This window comes from Conger conger, chromosome 10, assembly GCF_963514075.1.
Source record: "Conger conger chromosome 10, fConCon1.1, whole genome shotgun sequence".
NCBI classification, from domain to species: domain Eukaryota; kingdom Metazoa; phylum Chordata; class Actinopteri; order Anguilliformes; family Congridae; genus Conger; species Conger conger.
The window spans coordinates 32,769,781-32,787,611 of NC_083769.1; the positions used below are offsets into that span (position 1 = coordinate 32,769,781).

General features: G+C 43.9%; 1 protein-coding gene across 2 annotated transcripts; it reads right to left on the reverse strand.

Annotated features, from left to right (window-relative positions):
* Positions 1 to 201: 201 nt before the first annotated feature.
* Positions 202 to 16,002, reverse strand: sdcbp2 (syndecan binding protein (syntenin) 2). Of its 2 annotated transcripts, none has more exons than XM_061257353.1 (9): positions 15,725 to 16,002; positions 10,241 to 10,292; positions 9,860 to 9,953; positions 7,010 to 7,110; positions 5,216 to 5,371; positions 4,936 to 5,111; positions 2,142 to 2,313; positions 1,471 to 1,562; positions 202 to 1,178 (listed from the first exon to the last, which is right to left on the reverse strand). In XM_061257353.1, the coding sequence occupies exons 2-9, from the start codon at positions 10,289 to 10,291 to the stop codon at positions 1,124 to 1,126; spliced, it is 897 nt and encodes a 298-aa protein (XP_061113337.1). In that variant the 5' UTR covers position 10,292; positions 15,725 to 16,002; the 3' UTR covers positions 202 to 1,123. The 2 variants fall into 2 exon arrangements, with proteins under 2 accessions (XP_061113337.1, XP_061113336.1); XM_061257352.1 differs by having other exon boundaries at positions 5,216 to 5,374; positions 15,725 to 16,000.
* Between the last annotated feature and the right edge of the window lie 1,829 nt (positions 16,003 to 17,831).

Here is a 17,831-nt window from a genome sequence, read left to right on the forward strand (position 1 = left end):
GTATCCTACAAATGTAACCCCTCCAGTCTAATTTCTCAAGACAGATTTTGTGTGTTTCAAGGGTTTCATTCAGTTACACTTTTTGCCAAATATCATGTTGAACATGTTCATTTCAAGTGGAATATACTGGTCTGCTACAAGTAACATTGGTCATGTTCGGCCTGAGAGCAGCATTAGTTCAACAAAGACCAAAAAAAAAGGTTACCAGAAGGTTCTTTTATTCTTATAATTATTTTGAAGTCATATCCACATTTTTGTAAGCTCTAAAATTTTACTTGACGACTGCAATAGCTGTCAAAGAATATATACCTAAATCGCACTTTAAAACAAGAATATGCTACCAACAATAGTTTTCTGGGACACTGAGCCAATATTATTTAAATCAGTTTTTATCACTTACATCTGAATCTTAAAGGGCACCTTTGGCTATTTGAAAAAACAATTACCTGGAGAAAAGTTGTTTTGCTAAACGCAGATTTGTAGGAACCATGTACATCACATGCTTTGTACACTTCTCCTGCATGAGACTTTCCTCTGAGAAAGCTTAGAACTTCATTATAAAAACATTAAAACGTTTCTGGAACACCTAGTGCCCTTTAATGTAAAGAAGCCTCACTCTGACCTGTGATCAAAGGGGCAGTTGACAGATAATGCACTTACATTGAAGGACCCAAGGACACTTCAGTTACTCCAGGAACTGTCAATCAGATCTTGACAAGAATATGACAGAACTCTTACTTTACGGTTACCCCAGTTGGTTATTCACTTTTACAGCACTGGTCCTGCAGATTGACGGAATGATACAATGCCAAAGCTATGGACTAAGGCCAAGCAAGGTCAGGACACATGAATTAAAAAAGGTGCACAGTCAAGTAAAAAAAAGACATGATGGTATACTTGGCTATAATGACAGATTATATAAAAAATGACAAAGAATAATCAACAAGAAATAAGCACAAGAACTTGGAGCTACAATAGAAAGAGGCAACTTCTGTTATGGTGATGATGGCGATGATTGTGCTAAAGGAAGTGTTTCAGTACAGGGAGAGATCTCCAGTGAAATAGAAGCCCCGTTGAAATGGCCAGAGAGGAACCCCCAGAGGGACCAGTTCTGCCCGCTTTCTCACACCTCAGGCACAGAGTGGTCCATCGCTGACCTCAGGAGACCACTGGACATTCTACAACACAACACAAAATAGTAGGGCTGAACACAAAAAAACAGCAAAGCTATACTCCAACATAAGGCTTGTGTTCAGTTGTTGGACAATGGTCAGGTGTCCAGAGCATTCGATTGATCTTTTTGCCTTTATAACGCTTCATTCAATATTAATACTGGTCTTGGCTTTTGCAACTATCGAAAATATAAAAAATCAAACCTACTCTACTCAAGATGAATCCTCTCTATAAAGTGGAAGCCCCTTTCCATTTAAGGAGCACTAACTCACTCTTCTCCATAACTCTGCAACTCACCTCTTCACCATGTGCTCATAGATGAACTTGGGCATGATGGTAATGGTCATGGTAGTTGGGGAGGTGGTCAGGATGTCCTTAATCTGGGAGTCCTGCAAACATAAAACCAGCAGCCACAAATAAGCCACTCGAACAGGCCAGGTTTAATCATAACATTTAGAATGCCTAAACAGTCTACACAGGGCCAGAGCACCCACAAAATTCCCACTGCTTTCATCATCATCAGGACACGTTGGCATGGCTTTTGTTTTTGTTTTTTTTGTTTGTTTCTGAGCCTGTAAACCTCAGAGCTCATTTACAGTAACATGTTTTAAATCACCTCTGTGGCATACAGGCTAAGAGGCCAGAAAACCTGGTTTGGACATTTAAATCTTTGTTATTTGTATTTGCCATATCTCTCAGTATTGGTTTTGTTCTCCAACGCCAGCTACACAGCCCAAATACACCCACATAAGCCGGCAACTGCTGTGTTAATGTACGCTACATCAGTTATAACATCCAGAAAGCAGCGCCGTTAACGTATCATTCACAAACAACGCTCAGGTCCACTACTGCCATCACACCCTCCACCAAGAAGAGCAGCTAATTTGCTCTTGGCTAATGTTAAACTCGTATTTTCAGTGAGGCAGTGGGACTGAATGGCGAAACGGGTCACTGACAGTCTCTCCCACCTTCAGCCCGATGACGTTCTGCCCGTTGATCTCACAGATGTAGTGCTCGGTCAGCAGGCCGTTGCGAGCGGCGGAGCCGTCCTTCACCAGGGAGGTGATGCGGCCTGACTTAAAGATGAAGCCCACGTGCCCAGAGCTGTCCTTGTGCATGGTGATGGTGCGCTGGAACGGCCTGCAATGCACAGACAAGGCTTATGAGCGGTCCTAATGCCTTTACACAGTCCAGCATACCAAAGACCCAACAGCAACAAGGGCCCTAACGCAGGGCAGAGACTGTGCATCACGTCACCAAACTTTGGCTCCAGGATCATGTTTTGTTTTGCTTACAATAATAATTGTTATTTAGCTGACGTTTTTATCCAGAGCGACTTACAGATGATTAGACTAGGCAGAGGACAATCCCCACTGGAGCAATGCAGGAATAAAGGCCTTGCTCAAAGGCCCAACAGCTGTGCAGATCTTATCATGGCTACAACCTTCCGGCTCCTAGTCATGTACTTTAGCCACTAGGCGACAGGCTTCTTAACACAACCCAAAGTTAACATTTATATATACAATTAATCACCTGACGAGACCATTAAATCTGCATTTCCCAACCCTTTTAAAGAATAGCTAGCCATCCATCACACATTTCAGTGAAAAGAGCAGTTGGGTCTCAGTGCCAAAAATGGTAGCTGCTGGTAACTATGGCGATCTGTGCCTGTTGTCAGCAATGGAGAAGTTAAAAGGAGAAGGGCTGAAAGGCCTGTCACTCCATTGACTTCAGTGGTTCTGGCTCCATTCTGGTATAAACACAGTCCAAAACTCCCATTCAGAGACGCAAGCCTGAATTCATCGAAAGCCCTGCAGTGTGGCACTTTGTGCAGAATGTAGTAAGGATAGCTGACCAGCAGGAGGAGCCAGAGACAAGGAAAAAACAGCCAACCGCATCAAAGCCACAGCTTCCATGAAGGGTAAAAAAAAAAGGCACCTCCCATTTCCGCATCTACAAAGGCTTTTCATTCCCAACTGATAAAAAAAACATGGACAAGCTTACATCTGCAGATGGTAGCATTATGGATCATTATTATCATAGTGCCTTACTTTAAAAGGAATTTCTGGGAGTGGGCAGTCTGCCACACTATCCATTTGCTTAAGAGATGCCCTTCCCCTCTCCAGCATCCAACACACATTATGCAATGGCCATTTCCTTTCTGCCCTCCAGGAGTAAAAAACAAAGGTCTGAACAAATCTTACACATATTTCCACGCATTATCAAATTCAATACAAATCCACATCAATCATTCTCTCCATTATACTCCTCTATCAGCAGTAAAGCCTCTATATAATCATAGTATTTATAGATTTATGTGAATATATATTTTCAAGCAGATTCTAACTATTTCCGCGCAATTAAGAAAATCATATAAATGACCTTGCACCATGACATTACATTTTATTTACCAGATGCTTTTATCCAAAGTAACGTACAAACATTGTACGTGATACCATGAAACAATAGTAATCTTATACCTGGGATTTTAACCCGGGAGCCTCGGATAATGCAAACACTCCCACTACAGCACAGCTGCTGCTGATAAAAGATGGAGACAGTCTGTGCCTTAGCACTGGCTCTGATAAAAGGAAGGGACTGTTTGGCTGTGATGCTGGAGGAAAGCGCTCAACATGAGCGAGCCAAATGTTTTCCCCCACTCTTCCCCCATGCTTCCCCCACTCTTTCCCCCACGCTTCCCCCACGCTTCCCCACGCTTCCCCCACTCTTTCCCCCACGCTTCCCCCACGCTTCCCCACGCTTCCCCCACTCTTTCCCCCACGCTTCCCCCACTCTTTCCCCCATGCTTCCCCCACGCTTCCCCACGCTTCCCCCACTCTTTCCCCCACGCTTCCCCCACTCTTTCCCCCATGCTTCCCCCACTCTTTCCCCCATGCTTCCCCCACTCTTCCCCCACTCTTCTTTCCCCCATGCTTCCCCCACTCTTTCCCCCACTCTTCCCCCACTCTTCCCCCACTCTTCCCCCACTCTTCCCCCACTCTTTCCCCCACGCTTTCCCCCACGCTTTCCCCCACGCTTTCCCCCACTCTTCCCCCACTCTTCCCCCACGCTTTCCCCCACTCTTCTTTCCCCCATGCTTTCCCCACTCTTTCCCCCATGCTTCCCCCACTCTTTCCCCCATGCTTCCCCCACTCTTTCCCCCATGCTTCCCCCACTCTTCCCCCACTCTTCCCCCACTCTTTCCCCCACGCTTTCCCCCACGCTTTCCCCCACTCTTCCCCCACTCTTCCCCCACTCTTCCCCCACGCTTTCCCCCACGCTTTCCCCCACTCTTCTTTCCCCCATGCTTCCCCCACTCTTTCCCCCATGCTTCCCCCACTCTTCCCCCACTCTTCTTTCCCCCATGCTTCCCCCACTCTTTCCCCCATGCTTCCCCCACTCTTCCCCCACTCTTCCCCCACTCTTCCCCCACTCTTTCCCCCACGCTTTCCCCCACGCTTTCCCCCACGCTTTCCCCCACGCTTTCCCCCACTCTTCCCCCACGCTTTCCCCCACGCTTTCCCCCACTCTTCTTTCCCCCATGCTTTCCCCACGCTTCCCCCACGCTTCCCCCACTCTTTCCCCCATGCTTCCCCCACTCTTCCCCCACGCTTCCCGCACTCTTTCCCCAACATTTCCCCCACGCTTTCCCGCACTCTTTCCCGCACGCTTTCCCGCACGCTTTCCGGCACGCTTTCCGGCACGCTTTCCCGCACGCTTTCCCCCACTCTTTCCCCCACGCTTTCCCGCCCGCCTCCTCACCTGTCCCTGACGATGAGCTCGATGCGATATTCGGCGGCGACCTTCAGGGCCTTGTGGGCCTTGTCCAGGCTCCAGCCCGCACAGTTCTGTCCGTTAATCTGCAGGACCTGGTCCCCGAAGCGCAGGCCAGCCAGCGCAGCAGGGGAGTTAGCCTGGACCAGCTGGATGAACACTCCCTGCAGGAGCAGCATCGTTGTTAAACGTGTTATTAGCCTGCACAGTTACGTATTGTACAGTCACACATCAGCGGAAAGCTCCGGACGTTAGGCTCAGGACTTACGTTGTCGATGGCCCGCAGCCTCAGCCCGACCTTCCCGTCCTGGTCCTTGCAGAGGATGACTTCGCGGAGTCCTGGCCGAATCTCGGCCCTGCGCACCCCGATGTCAGCCCCCGTCACCGGCCGCACCATGGCCCCCAGGCTGGAGGACACCGCCACCTGCTGGACAGAGCAGGGAGGCCACAAAAGAGCAAGTTCAAAACAAAACAAACAAATTCAAAGAAGGAAACCCAGCCACCGGCATGCTGACTGGCGAGAATGGTCGAGACAGTGTTAAACCTCTTGAGCGCTGATCCAGGATCAGTGGCACCTCTCACTCTAAATGGCATAAGGTGGATCGGGGGAGAATTTGATCCTGTGTGCCCAGTCGGGGGAGGAGAGAAAGCCACAGCTACAGAGAGAATTCCACCCACAGCCTGTGATTCAGTCCATCTGCTGCATCAAACCCATCCAGGCCTTCCCACTGTCAGCCGCACAGTCAGGTCCCAGCCTCTACAGTGCTCACTATACAGTACTGTGCAGAAGTCTTAGGCACCCTAGACTTCATTATATTATATTATATATATATATATATATATATATATATATATATATGTTTATTTCTTTGTGTGTGTTAGTATAAAAGAACACATTTGAGATTTCCAAATATTCATTTTCCAAAGGATTACAACTTGAGACATTTTTGTATCTAATTTAAAAGATTTACATATTACTGTAAGCAACTGACTACTTTTTACATAAAAATCAAGGCTGTCTGAGATCAGAAGCAAGGAGCCAACCAAAGTCTGCAGAAGAACTGTGGCAAGTTCTCCAACATGCTTGGAAGAACCTCCCTGCTGATTGTCGAAGCCAAAACTGTCCTGCAGTTCTATATCTCAGAGAAGTGATGCAGTTTAAATGCCGAAGGGTGAATTATTATCTGTACAGAATGTTATACAGGTGCCTAAGACTTTTGCACAGTACTGTATGTTTGCCTTGGTTGCCATTTAATTCCACAAACCAATCTCAATGCCATTTTGCAGGTCTACTACAATGGCAACAGGCTCACCAACTACTGCTTTTGGTATTGCAATGTTGTGCCATTTCGGTATGACCTTTAAAAAATGCACTTACATTTGATGCAAATTATCTGTCAACTGCCCATTCGATCACAGGTCAGGGTGAGGGGCTTCTTTACATTAAAGGCCACTAGGTGTTCCAGAAACATTTTAATGCTTTTATAATGAAGTTTTAAGCTTTCTGAGGAAAGTCTTGTGCAGGAGAAGTGTACAAAGCATGTGACATACATAGTTTCTACAAATAATTGGTAATTGTTTTTTTCAAATAGCAAAAGGTGCCCTGTAAGATGCAGATGTGATAAATTTGTACTTTTTGCACAAAAATAACTCAAATCTAAACTTTAAATCCAAAGGATCTTGAGACAAGACCAGTCATTTTGTAGGTTCAGACAGCCATAAGAACCATCTAAATACATAAGAGGTAGCAGGCTTTATAAATTACACAATTTGTGATTTAACTTTGGTAACTTTGTTATGCAAAAGTTATATTTCAAAGAAAATCATTATTACTACACTAAATGGCTTATTTTAGGTTTTTCTGCATTTCCCCAGAGACTGGGGAAGTCAGGAAGGACATGTTGCGCAAAGATGTGAATATCAGATTAAGCACTGGACATCTTACATGAACCCCTTCTGCCAGCTTCTCACTCAATCTCACCAGAACTCCAACCACCTTTAAAGAATGAACTGGTACTAAGACAGACAATCAGACGAAAAAACCACTCAGAGAAACACTTACACTGTCTGAAACAGGCACGAGAGCCAGGTTCTTCTGCACCTCCTCACTGTTGAGGCTCAGGCCCATGTAGTCTCCCAGATCCTGGAGGTTTGGGTAGAGACCTGGGGCTCAGAGAGAGAGAGAGAGAGACAGTCAGCAGCCTGGACAGCCTGTCAGCATTAGAGAAACTAAACTACAGGTCACTGCCAACTGAACAAAAGTATGGCACCATCGTCAAGAAGATCTGGCAATAACATTAGCTACTGATCTGATGATCAGCATAGAATAACGCCTTGCTCAAGGGCCTAACTCAACGCTAGGTACAGCCTATGTGAAAGCGTGGGAGTGATTGCTGACTGGTGGGTGGGAGGGGTGCTGGAAACAATTGCAGATGGCCCCTGACATGGATTCAATGACTTTGTTTGACCAAGCCCCAGACTGCAATACAGCAATATCCTATGGCAGGGGCCATGGACCTAGAACTTTGAGGTTCTGGGGGCAATCACAGAAACTTACCCCAAGGTTTACCATCTCAGAATGGACACAAAGGTTCAGTGTTATTCTCCAGCTACAAGGTGGGGTTGTGGCCAGTGGGGTATCAAAATGAACCTGAACACTTTACTGCACTGGTTCTTAACTACAGTGCCCTCCTTAATGTTTGGAACAAAGACCCATCATTTATTTCTTTGCTTCTGTACTGAACAAGTTGAGGGCACTGTAAAAAAAATCACATTGTCAGTTGCTGGGTCTTCTCTGGTGATGCTCCGCCAGGTCATTTATACATGGTGAAATCAAATGCCTTTTAATAAAATATGAGAATGTGCACTTTAACCACATGTAAAATTGAGGCAAATCAAGACATAATGGGTCTTTGTCCGAAACATTATGGAGGGCACTGCATGTAATATCGAGATCCAAATGAGATCTAGTCATTTCAGGGACTGGACAAATATAGCTACATGATGGAGTAGCCTTGTCAACCAGAAACTCATTCTGTGACACACCTCATACACTCCCGCAACCCATTTTGGGCCCCATCCCATAGAAACACTGCTTTACTGCAATAATTTCCAGTTCCAGACATTAGTCACTCCTCCATTCCATTCCCTGGGCCACCGCTTTCAGGAGCCCGTGTTGTGGGTGTGGGTGGGAGGTGAGTTCCCGGTTGCAGTGCAGGGCGCAGAACACACTGTGCTAAGAGCAGAGGCAAGACGGACGGAGCAGCGCAGCCACCACACGCAGTACAAACCCCTCACTTGAGAATGCACAAACACGCCTATGGCAAAGAAGCACCCCTCCGACGCAGAGCTCAAGCTATATCCCACACACCCACCAACGCACAAATCATACACCGAGAAAGACAGAAAGCCAATATGCACAGGAACTCTCACACAGACACACATTACAAATCCTCTCTCCCAGAACATCCTGCATTCTAACACCACCTACACACCCAAATAAATGCACCCAAATAAGCCACAACTGCTGTTTTAATATAGGCTACATCGATTAAGACACATAGAGAAGAGATGCACTGTTATAACATCCAGAAAGCAGTGCTGGTTAGTTATCGCGCACAAACAATGCGCACGTCCATTGCGGTCATCACACCCTCCACCAAGAAGCTCATTTCAGCTTGGTTAATGTTGGACTCTTGAGCATTTTACAGTGAGGCATGTGGGATTAAAGGACCAGCTGGTAAACAGGTGACTGAGCAGCAAGATGAATCCAGCCTGTGTGCACAACAGCAGTGGAGTATGCACACAGAGTTTCAACATGGTCTGGAAATGGAGGCTTCGATGGGACCACGCCATATCTGACAACATCAGTCTCAATGGCTGTAGAAGCAGGAAGTGGTTTGTCCTGGAGATTTAGTGTAGGAATTATTTTGTCCTAGTCAGCTCTGCCACAATCTATTATTAGCTCTGGCAGCACTTACTGGAGAGAGTGAAGTGACCAGCCCTGGTAGTTTGCCTGTCTGTAGGTCTAAAGGTGAACAGGATGCCTATAAAAATGTGTCAGATGTTGGACGAATCTTGGCGAACAGCCAAGAAATTTCTATATTGCAGGGCTCTTATGGGTGGGGGGAAAAAATGCTCTCGAGATAATATGGGTGGTGGAGGAAAATGCTCTCTAGTTAGTTTGGGGGGTGGAGGCATGCTCTCTAGTTAATATGGCAGAAAATAACTGCAGGCCATGGTGTCTGGAGAGCTGGATTCAAAGAAAGGAGGTCAGAATGAGGATGAAAGGGATGGGGGATGGCGAGGCTGGCAACCAGCAATGATGTCAGACTGTTTCCTTCTCCTCCTTTCCTGCCCGTCCCTCATGGCCCTGGGGCAGAAGGAACAGTTCCAGCAAAAACCCCACCCCCAGCTTCTAGAACAGTCTCCATGGCAGCGCTAAGCAAGTCCAACTGAAAGAAAATAAAAGCCTGGAGCCTCGGAGCGGCCCACCCTGTGAGAGTGAACGGGAGAGAGTGACAGAGAGCAGGGAAGGCACGGCTCAGTCTTCCCCTTTCCTGCCACTCATTCTTTGCTTTAATCTCAGTCTATTTTTGTCTTCATCTGCTTTTTAATCTCTAACGCTCTCTCACTTCCTTTAGTTTCCACGTCTTTCACCCGCTTTATGATGTTCTCAAAGGGCCGGGGACGCCACAGTGGAGAAGCACAAAAGGAGACTGATATTCACTCGGGCCATTTCCATTCTGAACACAACCCCCCCTTCCCACTTCCCCAAGCAACAATCCCAGGGACAGCTGAGGACCAAAATAAGTGCCATCTATTCTGCGGAAAGAAGCTCTGCTCCTCGTATAGTACAGCAGCTAATGGATAGGACAGCGGAGCACAGGGCTGCAGGCACACGTGAGCTCACCTGATTCTGCGGGCCCTGGCTCGGCATTCTCCGGCTGATAGGCCCCTTCTGCGATGGCTGGGACCGAGGGGGCCTGAGCAAGCTGAGCCTGAGCCTGGGAGGATAAGGAGATTTAAAACATTCCTTCATTTTCACCTGTCCAGCCCTACACAAGACCTTGCACCAACTTATTAGATCCACATTCTTAAGAGGCTGCAGCAAATCAATGAATAAATCCTTAGGCTAGGCATCTTTTTATTCCTAAGACTTCTCATTTAGAACAATTGTTTTGTTGGAAAACCGCCCAGAAGTATTATTTAAGAAAAAGAAAGTTACTTTTGAACTATAATGGTTCTCCATAGTCATTAAAATGTATTTATAATGTATAGACACAGTTCTTACCTTCAGAACCTTGTCCACCTTGAGGTCCTCCAGGGATGGATAGAGTGACATCCTGCAGGAAAAAAAGGGATTTGTGAGTAACTCGATTGTTTTTGAACCAAACGGGGTGAGCCTGACCCACAGCAGGTCTGCAAATGAAAAGGAGAACTAGGCCAGCGCTCGCATCCCAAAGGGTTAAAAGAAACTACGAAGATCACGAGGAGGCAGTTTGAGCACTGATCAGCTGTATCCCACACGCAGAAGGTTCCTCAAGCAGCCAATGCAGCCTCAGAAACAGGAGGCAGGGAACTCCGGGGCCATAAGCCCCTAATGAGATTCAAACTTTAATTAAGTGTTTCACCACTAATCCCCCATGATCCTTTTCTGCACAGCCGCTCACGGCATCACAATGTGTTATTGAGCAGAACAGAAAGGGGGAGAGAAAGAGTGCGAGGAATGTTAAAATAGGGAGGGGGACCCGTTTGGATGTGTGGACCGAGTTGCTAATGAAGAGACTTCCCCAATTCCAGAACACCCACTCCCACCTAACTCTGTGTGACAAACAAAATGGCCGCATCCGACAAAAAAATATTCCACAATAAAATCGAACGAAACAAATGAGTGGATAAGAAGAGGGGTGTCATCTTTCTTCACTCCAATACACTGAGGGCTCTTCCTTTAGCCAAAATAACCAGGCCAGAATCAGGCCATCCACACACCCTTGAAAATGAGCCCTGTGCTCACTGAAACACTTACACCTTCCGTAAATGGATAACCAGAGAAAACTCCCCACTGGTGCACACACACACACACACACACACACACACACACATCATGATTCACACAAGCACTCCTCCCACATACTCTTGTGACTGTTACAAAACACATGGATCAACCTTTATCCACATATTTCGACCACAAATTTTCAAAAAAGTTCAATCTTAGCCCTTTTCTCTGTGTTGAACAAACTAAAACAGAAATATGTGGTTGGATTCAGGCACACATTAGCACTGACGGAAACACAGTAAATGAGGTGCAGACCAATTAAGCTACTACAACAAGTGAAGAGGAACACCATTTGTTGGATGACAAAGCAACTTTAATGGGAAACAAAACAGAGTGCTCTCCGCAGAGCACTCCCATAAATTAATTAGAGAGCAGTCAGTAAGTCACATGACTCAAAGAGTCCATCCCAGCAAAGCAAGAAAACATTAGCCTAGCTGCATGGAATTCACCTGGTATAACTGTCCTATGGGGAAGAGAGCACAATTCCATTAACTTGACATGGCAAATTCTGGTACCCCAGCACATCCCTGCATGTCCCTTTGCTTGTGCTCCAAACACCAATATACACAAATACTTGAAGCTCAGTCCTACAGCCTGACACTAAACTGATATTGAAAAAAGATGATCATGTAGGCCTCCACTTTCGGTGAAGCAACCATAAAGCCTTTAGCTTCCCCCTTGATGGGAACCTGACACACAGAAACCGAGTTAAAATGTAAGCACGCAAGGGAACATATGCACAGTAAAATCTCTACAGGAGTCAGCTCCCATCCACACATTAACACTAACATACAAGCCTACAGGATACAAGAGTACAAGAATATCACTGACGAAAGAAATGCAGACCACATGTACCAAAACCATAAAAACACTTCCAGCAGAGACATGAGAATTAGGTCGGCTATTCACATTCATTCACAGCATTTCCATAGGCTGGTATAGTGGCAATCATAGGTTTTCATGCAACTCCAAAGCAGCTTGTTCTCATCTGGCCAAATTGAAAACATACACTAAAACCAAAATGAAATAAAAAAAGAGAATAAGCCAGGTACTGATAAATACACATGAGGGAAGAAGCCAGTAACTTGCTTGAGCCTGACTGTAATCAAGTATTGATACACGCAGTCAGTGCAATAACTATTGAGAACCAGAAATCAATGCCTGGTTTAGAACTAACAAACAAATGTACGCGCGCACCAATCTACCAACGACAATGATCAAATAACAATAGGATGCCCCCCTTCGTCCAAGTAAATGGGAAGATAATAAAGGAAGTTTAGAAGAAACTATAAATCACAGAGAGCTAAATTAGCCAATGCTCACAAGGCAAAGAGATAAGGAGATTAAGTTGGGAGACAGCTTTAATCCTTAACTGTTGTCTTGTACCACTGAACCATATTCCCTCTGGTATCTCCAGTTCTTTCATGCAGCACACATGCAAATAACTTGTCTTCATAACTGTTCATTTCCTAATCACCGAAAGCCAAACATTGCAAACACGTTTGTTGCACAAGCTGACAGCAGCAGGCAGCAGCAGAGGGATGGATGTTTGCTTTGTACATTTCATGTCGCTCCTCCTGGGAGGGTTCCTCCATAAACACAGGAGACTTACACAACATACACTGTTCATTTTCACATATCCATGTATGCAACTGGATATTGTTGCTAGGCATCGTTACTGTGCAAGGACGGTGACTGGATATGTACATTTCCAATCACATTTCACAGGCTGGCAGCCAGTAGTATCTACAGTATGGGCCCAGCCCCAAGAGCTCTCTTATGAAAGGCTGTCCAGCCATAAACAAGAGAGCACACAATTGTTTTCATGTCTGGGTGCCAGAAAATAGGGGCCTCGAACTACAGCAAGATGGAGTTGATTCTAAACTCATACTGTTTTTATCAAAATTGTCACGCACTGAAAGTGTCCCCAGTGACCAATGGACTGAGTGGCATGGCAGATCTGGCAGACACGGCAGTACTGATCTCAGGAGGTTCTTTGTTCTCCAAAAGAAAACAATGGCTTCCAGTTCGCAGTTCACCCTCTGCCGTTGAGAAGATGTCAAAAGCAAAACACCAGCTTGCAGAAGGCCTTCTTCTCACTGGTTACTTGCAGGCTAGGCATTAGCATCAGGTATCCCAAGAGCAGACATGGGGCAGCTGGGACATTTATACGACCCGACAAGACTGAGTGGAAGGGAAGGGTCAACTCTATGAATAGGCCTTATAAGAATGGAAGGTATTTGAAACACATTATCAAAAAAGAAAGAACAATAACAAAAGTTTTTGCTTGTCCAGAGAAGAATGTGAAAGAGGAAGTAAATGCTATTAGTAAAAGATTCTAACAATATGAATAATCTTTATTGATCTCATAATTGTCTACCAAAACACAGAAAAAGATACAGATCCGAGAGGTGCTGTGGTGCAACCCCCTGAGGTTGGCATAGAATAGTCCAGGTAGAGATTATTCTAGAGTAGAAAATGCCCCTTAAGTTCTGTCCAATAACAATCCAAAAATAATTGTACTACTTTCTTTCAAATATAGACACCACGGGACTTTGCAGACTGATGCAGGAAAGTCAGCATGCAGATATTAAACTGACAGAAGGGCAGTATTCATGGAGAGATTTCTTGTTTAGACATACTTCATGCTTAGAAAGACAACAAGATACTACAGAGAACTATTCATCAGGCTCTTACAGGAAATGTGCAAGAAAAGCCTCCAATTGCTGCAACATCAAGAGAGATTAATTATAGGGTAATTCCTATGGCAAAAACAATGGAATCCCTGCTGTGAGCCACACATGATAAACTTGTGTAACCAAAGATTGGCTTCCAAATGAAGTCACGAGTCATTCAGGCCTATGTTTTAATAAACATATTCCCTACCTATCTTGAAAGACTAAACCTGAAGCCAGAGCTCCAGATACCAAACATTACCTTTATTTGTGGATGTGTCAAGAGTGCATGATTATGCCTTTTCATTGTTAAAGGTTTTTGTTGACAAAACTGGACTCATTCTGTGTTATTTGCTTTCTTTTTGTATAGTCACAATAAATTAAGTCATTTTATGTCATTTTATTCATAACCTTATATACAATCAGAAAAAAAGATGCACCCCCAAACAGGCAGTCATTTTGGAATATCTTTAAAACGTTGTATCGGTTAAACTATGTATAATAACATGTTTCAAATTCAGTTTTTATTTATTTTAATATATAAAAACTGCATAAAATAAGTATGAGGGAAAACTGGAAACATAAGCATAATTCAAATTCCAGTTAGTTATAAAAGGGCGGTTTTGAACCTTCCGCCGTATTCAACCTCTGAGTAAAAAAATAATTAACGTTACATGAAGCACATCAAGGACCAGGCAACATTGTGACAGTATTTCCAAGGCAGTTTGCTTCATGTGACCGGGCGGCTCGCCAATACTGACATCACTGCTGCCAGCGCAGAATTCAATTTCCGCCTATTCACGTCTCTGAAATTCAAGGGTCAGTCGCCAAAAGTGCATGAATTAGGCGCATCAACAGGTAGGCCTAAAGTGACTGCAAAAGTCATATGCTTGGAAAGAAAATGGAATGGAATCAGGGTGTCATTGTAGTGTCAACTGTTTACGTTTACTGATTAGTTTAACGTTATTCCTGTCACTAGGGAACATTTTTACTTAATGTATAGGCCAAGTACACCAGTGCGGGTAAAATAACAACAACGTTAGCTGTTACTTTAAGTTATGTTGCTGCTAAACAGGTTTGGTGGAGTAACAGTGTAACTGATACTGATACTACTACTACTAGCGAAATAGTTATGTATTTAACACATTTCCTTCGACATCTACCCATCTATCTGCATATCTAATTGTTACCATGTGGACACATTTCTAGCCAACTTTATTTAACTAACGTTCGTTTTCAAACGGTTTACCTTATACATTTATACTCTCACAACTTGGCTATACTGAACATACTAAGTTAGCTATATTGTCCGCTGAGTCTGTAACGTTAGGTTACGTGTTAAAGTTTGGGTTAAAACCCTTACTGTCGTTAGTTAAGCTGTCCAAAGAGGCCCATTTCCCGGATCCCTTGAATGGACTTCCCGTTAGAACATCTGTATCTTGATAATTTGGCTAACGTTAGCTAGCTAAGTTACCTATGCAACGCACAAGAGATGTTAGCCGATACGCTAACTAGCTATGCTTTAGCTATAGTAAAAAAGAAAAGAAAATAAAAACATGTATCCATAAACAACCACACACCAGAGACGAGACGAAAGTTAACGAACGTGTAATAACCACAGCAAACGGTTGATGTTAACAACGCAGATATAATTAAAACTTTTAAAAGAGGCTTATTGTACGTAAATACATTTAAAAATGCCAAATGGTTCCCAGACTGACGTCGTCAAATAAACGCCTTACTTTATACGGATATTTCCCCGAAACTAGCGTTACTAAATTGAAAATGAACCAATCCATCTAACCAACTAAATCTTAAAACATTTAACATCAGGGGAACTTCATCGCCTTTGTTCCCGTTAGCTAGCTATGCTAGTTCATTGGCTAGCTAGCGAGATGGTGTTAAAAAACAGCACAGCAAACAATTAGCTAGCTAGGTAGGTAGCTAACACGCCAGCTAACTAAACGTAACATTGACAGTTTACCAACTGCCCATATTTATAAATTCGTTACAAAGAAGTGGACCCTTTTGTGTCTTGTCTTACCTTACAGCGATATCCAAATCAAATACGATCCTAAAGTGGAATTTGTGGCCGGACACTTCTTTCTCAAAACTACGGAATGTACACACTGAGTCTTTCGCTGTAAACGAAAGTAGCCCTCGCCTTGATTTCCCGTTTGAAACTCGATCAATGACGTACTTGTGTGTGCCTGCCTACGGTCCATCAGCTGTAACGAGCTTAATGTTATACGTAGACTGGAATGTTCGCAAGATAAGCCAACTTGAAAACTCCTTATATTCGCGAAGAATCAACAGCCTCAACTTAAGTTCCACTCGTCAACACGTCAGAAGGGAAATGTGAGTAGGGAATAGATGGGGTGAGAGCTAGGTTAAGTCCTCATTATTTAGGGCTGCTTTTGGACAGTATTATTTCTGTAATCAGATGTGTGGATTAAAAGTGTATGGCTAAATGAATACTGTAATTATTAGTGGCAGTAGTCTCTTTTCTGACGTAGCCTACTGCTTTCGTATCCATAGCTGTTTATTAACAGCGGTCCGTGCTCTACGGAAAAGCTTGTGTCCCCTCCCAATCAGAACAATCATTCCTAAAGTAAAGTAGTGGACTGCAATATTTCGATTTTTCATTATTTACGCTGTAGGGCACCACCCACACACGTCTGTTTTTCTTCTCTCCTCCCTCCCCTCCCCTCCCTCCAGCTCCAGGAACAGGTTATTGCTGTATTCGTACCTGGGTAAATACTGCAGATCGACGCCATTTAGCTACCAGTCTTACGTAAAGTGTGAATTGCTATTAGGCGTGATATTGTGATCTACCTATCTGAAGTCTGCAAAAATGTCACAATAGCAAATACAATAAATATAACGCTGGAATGTCAGGAGAGGAAAATACATTTTCTGAAGAGCATGACATTAATACATTAACTGGGTATTCATTGTATGGCTTCAAGGTTTATTCGTATGCAACTGGATCCTCTGTCCCATGTACATGTTTATGTAAATGGTATTCCAAGTCAAGATGGGAAAAGGTGTGATGTTTTCGCATGTTGTGGTTGTAGAACTAGGGTAATACCTTTGGGCAGTACTGCCAAACCTTTAGGGAAATGAAGTGAAAAAGGTGTTTGTTAAAAGCATGAAATTTGCTGAGGGAGTTGAGGTGTGATAGTCTGACCAATCAGTAGCACTAATTACTTTGGGTTCCCAAAGAAATTGTAAATAGGAGTAAATCAAATTCAAAATGGCCACCTAATCGGTTGCCTTAAATGACCTCATAAAAGCATGATATTTGCCCCTTGGGTGATACAGACATGTATAAAAGGGTGCCCAAAGAAATTTTTAGCAGGAAGTAAGTTATTGAACAAATTCAAAATGGCTGCTTAATTGGTAGCCAATTTAACTAAAAGGCACTTAAATGATCACATAACAGCATGGAATTTTCCACACATGTCCTTTGGCTGATCCTGGAACAGGGATCAGCAACTCTGATGGCTGGTTTTCCTTTACCAGGGAATTAACTGGCATTAAACAGATGTTTGGACATTCCATTTACCTAATTCACATTTTCTTGATTTTCCCGTCTTCATTTATTTTTCTCGCCTCTCCTGATGGGTGGAGCGAGTAGAAAAAAGAGCAAGAAAAATAAAAAAAGAGGTGAAAAATACCAGTAATGCAAATACCACAATTCACAAAAGCGTACTTGGAGGCTTGAAGCCCCAATTAATTGGTGCCAGCTTGGGGATCCTCTCTGGCAATGTAATTTTCAAGAGCAACTAACCACAAATTTGTCTGTTTTCAGACCATGTCACATTAATGATGAGATCTTCAAAGCATTTAGCAAGAATTACCACTGTGAAATGTACAAATAAATCCATTTGACTATGTATAAACACTGCTGTAATTTCTACATTGTAAAAACCAAAAGGTATAAAAATTTGAGTATTAAATCCTTTGGTAAAATCTGAGTATGTGCACTTTAACCACATGTGATTTGATTATTGTGGAGTACAGAGGCAAATCAATCAATTATGGGTCTTTCTCCCAAACATTATGGAGGGCACTGTAGATATCATAGCTAAGAAAAGTGTGTTAGGGGCATGAATACAGTGGGCTCCAGAATTATTGCCACCCCTGAC